The following is a 9,718-nucleotide window of genomic DNA, read 5'->3' as shown; positions in this document are numbered from 1 at the left end:
GGGGGCACGTGTCTGCCCCCCCTCCGGCTGCCTGGTGCTGTGCCCCTGGAGGAGGTGCTGGGCTCTTCCCGGGGATGATGTCACGCAGGAGCAGGGGTCCCACAGGCTCTGTCCCCTCCAGCCTGGTGGTGCAGCCGAGGCCGGCTCTGGGCCCCTATGGGCAGTGCAGGGCAGGGGCTGGGGCCAGTGAGTTTACAGGGGCAGCTGGCGCCAGGCAATGACTCCAGGCACGGGGGTTGGGATGGGCGCAAAGGGCCCCAGCCACGATCTGAGGCCCGGCTCTGCTCCAATCCCTTCCCGGTCCCAGCCCCATTCCCCTCAACACCCCCATAGCCCTTTCTCCTCTCCCTGCAGACTTTCCTTTGGTGGGGGGGCATGCATGCATGTGCACACATATTCAGCCCCCACCCCAATTTTTTTTTTCTCCTTCCACCTATGGTAGTTTGTGTACTAAAATAATCATCTCCCACTTCTGCAGTACCTTCCACAGGACAATCTCCCCCACTTTGAAACTGAGGGGCTCAACCTCAGCCTCTCTGAGCCAGAACTATCTCCAATTCTCAGTCCTATGCATTACACGATATCCTAAAAACGGTTACATCAGTTAATTTTGCCATTTCTAGAGGGAATATTCTATATATTTTCTCGATGCATTACCCAACTTCAGATTTTATTTCATGAAGGCCCATAAGCCACCTCTTAGGTAATGAAGGAGCTGATTTATGCTTCTTCAGTTTGCTGATGATGGCTCCCACTCCCTGGTTAAATGAATCAACTGAGGAGAGGATCCAAGGGGGTCAGAATGGCTCCAGTAATTTCTCCAGGGTAGAGTATTCAACCTCTTGTGGCTAGCATCATGTCTGTGGCAGACAGTTTCATGGGGAAGGAGGAGATGAACATTTCTGGCTGAAGCACGAGGAAGTATATATAAAGCTAATTACAAGCTACTTTTAAAATCTCTCCCTTGCACCAAAATGGTGACTCAGCTTTCCCCCCTCCCCCCCATACTATCTTCTGCAACTTTTAAACTGTTTCTCAAACTAGGATTCTTTTTGTTTGCTAAATAAAGTAGCCTTTGGGTTAACTAGTCTTAAGTTAAAAGTAGCCCTGAATTGACTCATTTGAGTCTCTTACCAAAACTGACGCCCACACTTGCAGCGAACAGGTTTAGCATCAGGATACTGAACTTTAACAACATGGTGGCAGTCTGGGGCAGGACACCATTTTAACAATCGATTACACTAGAAAATATGAAGAAAAAGCATGGTGCAAAAATTACTAGGAAAAAGAGATACCATTTATTTTTATCCCTTCCCCTCCCAACATTGTTCTTGTGTCCTGTCCTTTAACTTCAAGTATCTTCCTGTCAAATTTTGTCAATGAATTTAAAACCTCCTTAATTCCATGCATTTACTCCATTAACTACAGGAAGGAATAAATATAGTATATTTACTTCACAGTGATACTGTAGCTAGTTCGCCTTTCTGGATATACAGAAGAACAGTTACTTTTATCCCCTGTAATTTATGTACAAAGTTATCTGGAGGACACTTTTGAGACAAATGTTGAAGCTTTCCCACTGAAGTATTATCAGTGAAACTTGCATCCTCGGAACAGTAAATTTTGTGGAACTATCATATAAATTACCAATTATCATAAATATAAATATTTAATTTAGATCTAAATCTCTATTCTGGTAAGCATTTTTTTTGGGTCAATTCCATGGGAAATCGTGGCCAGCATAATTTTGTGTGACAATTGTGAAGATTCATTTTTCATGGTTTCTGCGAAAATCGTGAAACCATGATTTAGGTAGGCTCCTACCCAGCATGTAATATACCAACTGCCATGTTTGTATTTTCCTGAGGCTACACATCGGCCTGACGGCACCTAGGACTTTTCCTAACCTTAAAAACCCTTCTTCTTTTTGACCATAGTGCAACTCCAGTGCTACATTTGAACAGGTAAGCGGCAGACAAACAAGTGAGTTATGATTTGACTGCAACTAAACTGTACAAACTACTTCTAAAAATTACTAGATAGACTAGAGTAGCTAAACACTGCCCCCCCCAACTTTGTCCCAATGGATTTCATGCAAGTTGGAAAATTCTCCTGTATCTGTGTTACCTTTTTCTGCATGTACTGTACTTTCAGCGATTTTCAGCTGAGGAGCCACTGGTTAAAACACATGGATATTTATTCAAAGCAGTTCTACATCTTAATGCATTAAGAACTGGCCTTTGAGGTACCTGCCACAACGTCAGTGGCTTCCAGTTTCGAACCAGTCCCCTTGAGGACAGGCAACACTGCACACAAGTCCTAGGAAGCTTTTATTACCAACTGCATTTTTCTCATCTACCATAACAATGCTTTCCTAAATCTTCAGGTAACATCCCACTGCACTTCCCTCTGCCCAGCATGTAACTGATGGGGTCATGGGATTTCCCACTGCTTTAGAGATGGCTACTAATGTTTCTCCCATAATTAATTTGCCATGGGCTAAATGGTCTATAACAACTCACTGCAAGATTCTGCCTTGTAGTTGCAACTGATTAAGTCGTCATCTGTACGGCTGTCTGTAACTATTAAACTTAAGGTTTTGAAAGCTTCATTTTCCTGCCAGCTTACTGAATACTACCATAAGCATCAGTTAATATTAGCTCACTTAGTGACAAATGCCGGCCTATTTCAAGAAAAATGTACTATCGTAAAGGGAAAAACGTCACCATTGGCTCATTTATGCATATATATTTCTACCATGATATAGAAATCTACACTGTCAGCAAGTACCAGGCCCACCATCACTTGATTTATACTGAAAATGTTTACAAGTGTGCCTTTATATCCAACCAGAATCAGCCCCGCTTAACACCAATTCAAATCAAAAGCTTGTTCATGCCACCACTAAAAACCAAACACTAACAACAATGCCAAAAACTAGTAATTAACAATTCCATATGCTGGTCTGCATACAAAAACAAAAGCCTTAGGACCACATTAAATAATTTTCAGATAAACAAAGAAAAGAAAAGACTCACCTCTACAAAACTATTAGTTATTAAATGCTGGTACTTTAATTTAACCTTTGAATCTGTGATCAGACGCCTATGGAAAGAAGAGAAATGCAGAAATTACTAAACCGGTAAGCTCATTTTACCCACATTAAAAAACAAAAAAAACAAAAAACCAACCACCAAAAAAAGATATCACTGTATAACAATTCTACCTGCTTTATTATGCTTGCTGTTACACTTTGGCTGCATCATGATCCCCTGATCATAAATACTCACCTGTTTCCCATGTCTTTGCCATAGCCATACTAATTCCATGACTGTTTTTATTTTTAACTATACAACTTTCAGTCTTGACTCTAATTTCTGAAGCCCAAATGAAAATAATGCAGGTCAACAATATTTGGAGAATGAAACCTGGATGGTTTTTTAAGTTCAGGAAGTATAGTGGATAAATCTCCCAGTTTTGAGTCATATTAGATGTAGATGTTTGTTACAACTTACTTTCAAAAGCCCCAAAACATACCTGCAGTGCTGTAACAGCACCAGGGATGCCAAAATGTTGTTTGGATTTCAGTGAAAAATTAAGGATTAGCTGCTGAAAAAGTTAACAGCTAATACTGCACTGTACGTGCAAGGAAGAAAGAAAAGCACCAAAATGGGCATAATCTGGGATCTCCTACAGAGTGTGAAAAGGAGAGAATCATTTGAAAGTTAGTAATTTCAGTTTTGCTACTGACTGGGTGATAACAGGGAGATCAGGAGGTTTGAACAGGTGGGAAGTCTGTAGGGGATATAGGGAGCATTTTTAGTTATGGACATCAATGGAAACTTAATGCTTCTGGATTTTATGCATATTGAGTTTGGGTTTAGTACATTTTAAATAATTATATTATGTAGTATGGAACACACTTAAATATACCCAAAGGCACTTTTAACTGAATTTTCCTCAAGTGTTAGAAATTTCAACCTCTGACATTGGACTGGTGCACACACCACAATAAAGAGGTTTGTCTTTATTTAAAGAGAGACTTTGATTGTACACTGGAATAAATACCCTAACTTTTTTTTTCTAAAAATCTGGAAGGCCACTTAGTAAGTAGATATTGAAACTAGTGCAGGTGTTCACTAGTTTTCATGGTATAATCAGAAACAAAATATTCTTCTATCTGAAGACATGACACCTAATTGAAATGCAGGCACATACATGATTATTCAGTGCGCTACACCAAAACTAACATGTAAAATACTGGGAGTTTCTTACCACTGACAAGCTGAGCATTGTATAGCTACAACACAAAATACTCAGACTTTAATGCTGCTAAACTAAAACATCTTCTAATCTATCCAAGCCATTTACCATTGTGGACCAAATCCACAGCAAATTAACAGTTTTAAAATTAAGATGTTAAAAAAAATTATTTTGTAACAGACCAACTTTCCTTGCCTATTCTCATCATAAAGATGAGCTTCTTAACATAATACCTTTTCACTCCCCAAATTTCCAAAGTTAGACAACATCTACTCTTGCAAGGAAAACTCTTCTACTTGCTTCGTATTTAAGCTAGTTACACAAACTACCTTTACAACTACATCCTACTACTGTCTACTGGATTTGATTGCAACACTTCAAATAAAAATTACATTTCCACAGTGCTGTTCATTTCAGAATCCCCAAATCCTGCAAAGAAGGATTCACACAACAGACACACCAAGGCAAAGAGAGTTAATACTTGCCCCAGGTCACAAGCAGTTTGGAATAAACGCTTTTATTTTTCCATTCCCAGACCCTACATGTGCTTACTTAATTAATGAGCAATGTGACATATAGAGGAGACTGACCTCACTATCCGGCTGAAAAAGCAAGCTGTTTGACAAATCTCTAATAGCAGGACCTGCTACATCATTGGAAATTCAGCAGACTGCATATACATGGAAAGGTGCAGCCACCTTGCTATAAAGGATCTTCTAGCAAGTACTCAGGATAAATGCCCATTCTGTAGTAGCCTTCTTGCCAACTTTGAGGGTTAGGTGGCATGACAGCAACTAATTGCAACTGCAGACAGGCAGGGGATAAAAATAAGGCCACTGATGCTGGAGAATCAGTACTCATGACTTCCATTCTGCTGCATCATAAATGTAACCAGAGGTTGTACAGAAGCTGAGTAGGTAGATTCTTGCAGGTTGCTGTCAGCTGCAGAGACATTGACAGCAGCAGCTGTTCAGTACAAGTAATAAAGGCAGTCTGCTGTGCTTATTAATTAAATGAACAACTCTGCACACCAGTTAAAGCAATTACCAGCAGCTTTATCAAGGGTGAGCAAGGGACAGAAGCAGATTACCTTCAGCTGGTCTGAAGGTCTTGAAAGATTTCAAAGACCCAATCCCCCCACACCCTCTTCCCTCAAGTTCACCAGCTGAAAGAGAAACCTGGGGGGAGGGAGGGAGTTGTTTTGGAAACCATCCTCCCTTGCTGAAGCTAGCCTATTCACATGCAACACTGCTTGGGATATTTCCTCCTTCACTTAAGGTTGGGAGTGAAGAGGAGAGATTTGGCTTATGGATTCTCTACATTTATGTCAGGAGGGCAGATTTTTAAACTATTTAAACCATTTATGAATACCTATTTAACATAAATGGATTTAGTACCTTATCTATACAATGTCAGTTATAAGTTATACCCCACTCCAATCCCATCAATGAAGATGTTAGGACTCAAACTTCCTCAAATGCTGCAGGCTGCAAGTGGGGAAAAACCCTGTTCACTCCCTTTCAACATCCACACTCTGCCACTGTGTGACACATGATACTAGGCAAGATGGATCTATGGTCTGACCCACTAAATCGCAATTCTTGTGTTATTATGAGCCTTTCAGATATCCTCCTGGGAGGCCTAGGAAAAAGTGGCTTTCATACCTGATGTTCTGAAGAGCTTACTAAGATAATGTAAGATGTGCATATACATTTAAACTAATGAATCATCTTTAGGTGCTTGCATCTGCAAAGTTACAAGACAGCAGTGCATGAGTCAAGTCACCCTGGTGCAATTTCCCTCCATTTCAAACAAACCATGGAGGTAAAAAGCAGTGGTGCCCAGTCAGACCTGTTCTTACTCATCAAGCAGAAATCCAACCCCAACCTTATGATTATGTGGGGTTACTGAGATATTATGGGAATGGGTTATTCAGAAAGCCAGTGAGGAGAGAAAAAAAAAAAAAAATCAAGGCTACTAATCATATCTTCTGCAATAGCTTTCAATACAGGTTGGCTGACCTCCTACATCAGGCTTTAAACTAAGTATGACGGGGGACAGGGAGGCAGGAAATGGAGAGAGTCTAGAACCTACAAACTGCGAGACATGCAGCAGTACACCCAGTTAAGTACCAAGGGGCCCTTTGGGCATCAGAATGCGGTGGGAGGGGAGGGGCTAGGACCATGGGGAGCAAGCAGGAAGAACTCGCACTTCTGCTTGCAAATAATAACTTTGATTTAGTGGGGCTAACAGAAACCTGGTGGGACCCTACCTATGACTGGGTGGTACACATTGAGGGCTACAGGTTGTACAGAAGGGACAGAGTAGGGAGAAAAGGGGGTGGGGTTGCTCTCTATGTAAAGGAGCATTATACATCTACTCTAGTCAAAACGGGATCAGAGGAGGAGAAAGTTGAGGCACTGTGGGTTAGGATACATGGAGGTCGTGGGCAAAAGGACTTTGTGGTGGGGGTCTGCTACAGATCATCACACCAGGAGGAGAAGCTAGACTTGGAATTCTTGAGGCAGCTCTCTGAGGCCGTACAATCTAGGGACATGGTTGTCATGGGGGACCTAAACTACCCTGACATCTGCTGGGAGGAGCAGTCAGACAAATCCAACTGTTCATGTAGGTTCTTTACCTGCGTGCAGGACCTTCACTGAACGCAGGAGGTACATGGTCCCACTAGGGGGAATGCCTTACTGGACTTGGTGCTGGCTACGGGGGAGGACCTGGTAAGGGAGCTGCAGATTTGTGGTCACCTTGGGGACAGTGATCACCAATCAACTGAATTCACCATACGGCGTAGGGTGTGTAAGGTAACTAGTAGGGCGGAAGTGCTCGACTTTAGGAAGGCTGACTGCAGTGTGCTCAAGAGTCTAGTCAACGTTACACTGCAGGAGAAGAGTATTGACGAGATGGGAGTCCAGGAAGGGTGGTCGTTCCTAAAGGAAGCGATCCTTAAGGCACAGAGGGAGACTATCCCAGTACAAGGGGAAAGGAGCCAAAAAACTTCCTTGGCTAAAGAGGGAAATCCAGGGGAGCCTAAGGGCAAAAAAGAAGGAATATAGGTAGTAGAAGCAGGGGGAAGCTACCAAGGAGGAGTATACCTACTTGGCCCGCACTTGCAGGGAGGCAGTTAGAAAGGCCAAAGCAACTACAGAGCTGAGGCTGGCAACTCGAATTAAAGACAACAAAAAGTCTTTTTTTTAGGTATTTAGGGAGTAAAAGGAAGGTGCAGGGCAGCATAGGATCCCTACTGAACAAGACGGAGTAATTAGTGACAGAGAGGGGGGACAAGAGGCTGATCTATTCAATGAGTTTTTTGCCTCAGTGTTTCTGAACAGGGCTCAAGATAAGTCTCCTAATGGGTTCTTAGATGGGCAGAGGGACACCAACCTACCAACTGTCCACGCTGACTTGGTGCAGAGTCACTTGGATGGACTGAATGTGTTCAAGTCAGCAGGCCCAGATGAGCTGCATCCAAGGGTACTGAAGAAATTGGCCAGTGTCATAGCAGAACCACTGGCACAGCTGTTTGAGTGCTTGTGGTGCTTGGGTCAGGTCGTGGAGAACTGGAAAACGGCCAATGTGGTCCCTGTTTTCAAGAAGGGGAGGAAGGAGGATCCGAGTAATTATAGGCCAGTCAGTCTCACTTCCATCTTTGGAAAGGTCTTTGAAAAATTATGAAGAATCGTATTTGTGGCATGGATTCATAGCAGGTAGATCATGCCTGACCAATCTGGTTTCATTTCATGACAGGGTCACAAAATGCTTAGATGCAGAAGTAGAGGTGGACGTTGTTTTCTTGGATTTTAGCAAGGCCTTCGATACAGTATCTCACCCCATTCTCATAAACAAATTAAGATGCTGTGACGTAGATGTTTACACGGTCCAGTGGGTGGCAAACTGGCTTAGTGGTTGCACCCAGAGAGTGGTAGCAGACGGACCATATCAACCCAGAAGGATGTGGGTAGTGAGGTCCCGCAAGGTTTGGTCCTTGGCCCTGTGCTCTTCAATATCTCCATCAGTGACTTGGATGTGGGTGTGAAGTGTACTCTGTCCAAGTTTGCGGATGATACTAAATTGTGGGGAGAAGTGCACACTACGGAGGGTAGGGAACAATTGCAAGCAGACCTGGACAGGTTAGAAAAAAGTGGGCAGTACACAATAGGATGCAGTACAACAAGGAAAAGAGCAGAGTGCTGCAGCTAGGGCACAAAAATACCCAGCACACCTACTGGCTGGGCAGGGACCCTCTCAGCATCACAGAAGCAGAAAGGGATCTCGGAGTCATAGTGGACTCCAACATGAACGTGAGTCGCCAACGTGACAAAATCATCAGCAAAGCTAACCGCACTTTATCACGCATCAGCAGATGGTTCTGTTTGTCATGCAAGGAGGTGATACTTCCCCTCTATGCGGCACTGGTCAGACCACAGTTGGAGTACTGCATGCAGTTCTGGGTGCCGTACTTCAAGAAGGATGTTGATAGACTCGAGAGGGTCCAGAGGAGGGCCACTTGTATGGTTAGGGGCTTACAGGACAAGCCCTATGAGGAGAGGCTGAGGGACCTGGATCTCTTCAGCCTCTGCAAGAGAAGGCCGAGAGGTGACCTTGTGGCCGCCTACAAATTCATTAGGGGGACGCAGAAAGGAATCGGAGACACTCTGTTCACCAGAGCCTCTTGGGGTAACAAGGAACAGCGGTCACAAACTGACAGAGAGCAGATTTAGGCTAGATATCAGGAAAAACTTCTTCATGGTAAGGGTGGCCAAAACTTGGAATGGGCTTCCAAGGGAGGTGGTGATCTCCCCTACCTTGGGGGTCTTTAGGAGAAGGCTGGAGAGACATCTGGCTGGGGTCATCTGACCCCCAGTACTCTTTCCTACCTAGGCAGGGGGTTGGACTCATTCTGTTCAGGTCCCTCCCGACCCTAGCATCTATGAATCTATGAATGTGGCACAGTATGACTAAAATGGCATCTGATCAGTTGGTATGAGCAAAGTCCTTGCTGAAACTTGTTGCACTGAGTAAACTAGGATCCCCCCCGACAAAAAAGGATTCTGATAAAAGGTTCCATCTAAAGTACCAGACAGGGACTAAAATACATGTCATCTAAAAAACAAGTGAGTTGCTCTTGTTTTGCACTTCAGGTTCCCCTCTGCATTATTTTCTTCCCAATCCTGGTAGGATCTAGAGGCACATAAGCAGTAACTTTCTACGTATACTCAAACCTCCTTCCCATTTTATACCCAACTCAGTAATGTCTCCATGCAGAGTGACATGGCAATTTGCTACCTTGCAAGGAACCAATGCAAGACAACAAATGAAGGCCAGACAACAAACAAATGCCAGCAAATGGCTCCAAGCAGAAGGTGGCTTAGATTTAAATGCTATTTACCATGAAGAGTAAGAATAGACTGGGTTTAAGATTATAAATAGGGATCTACTG

General features: G+C 43.3%; 1 protein-coding gene across 1 annotated transcript in view; it reads right to left on the bottom strand.

Moving 5' to 3' along the window:
* ARIH1 (ariadne RBR E3 ubiquitin protein ligase 1) overlaps positions 1-9,718 on the bottom strand; it is a 38,873-nt gene that overhangs the window by 19,741 nt on the left and 9,414 nt on the right. Inside the window, exons 4-5 of the mRNA XM_006038406.3 lie at positions 3,039-3,105; positions 1,135-1,241 (exon numbers count right to left, since the gene is read on the bottom strand). Of these exons, the coding sequence (XP_006038468.1) occupies positions 1,135-1,241; positions 3,039-3,105 (174 nt within the window). The remainder of the gene's footprint in view (positions 1-1,134; positions 1,242-3,038; positions 3,106-9,718) is intronic.

Source organism: Alligator sinensis, unplaced genomic scaffold, assembly GCF_000455745.1.
Source record: "Alligator sinensis unplaced genomic scaffold, ASM45574v1 scaffold1992_1, whole genome shotgun sequence".
Taxonomy (NCBI): domain Eukaryota; kingdom Metazoa; phylum Chordata; order Crocodylia; family Alligatoridae; genus Alligator; species Alligator sinensis.
Note: the sequence above shows the minus strand (reverse complement) of the source record. Positions and strands in the feature narration are given on the sequence as shown.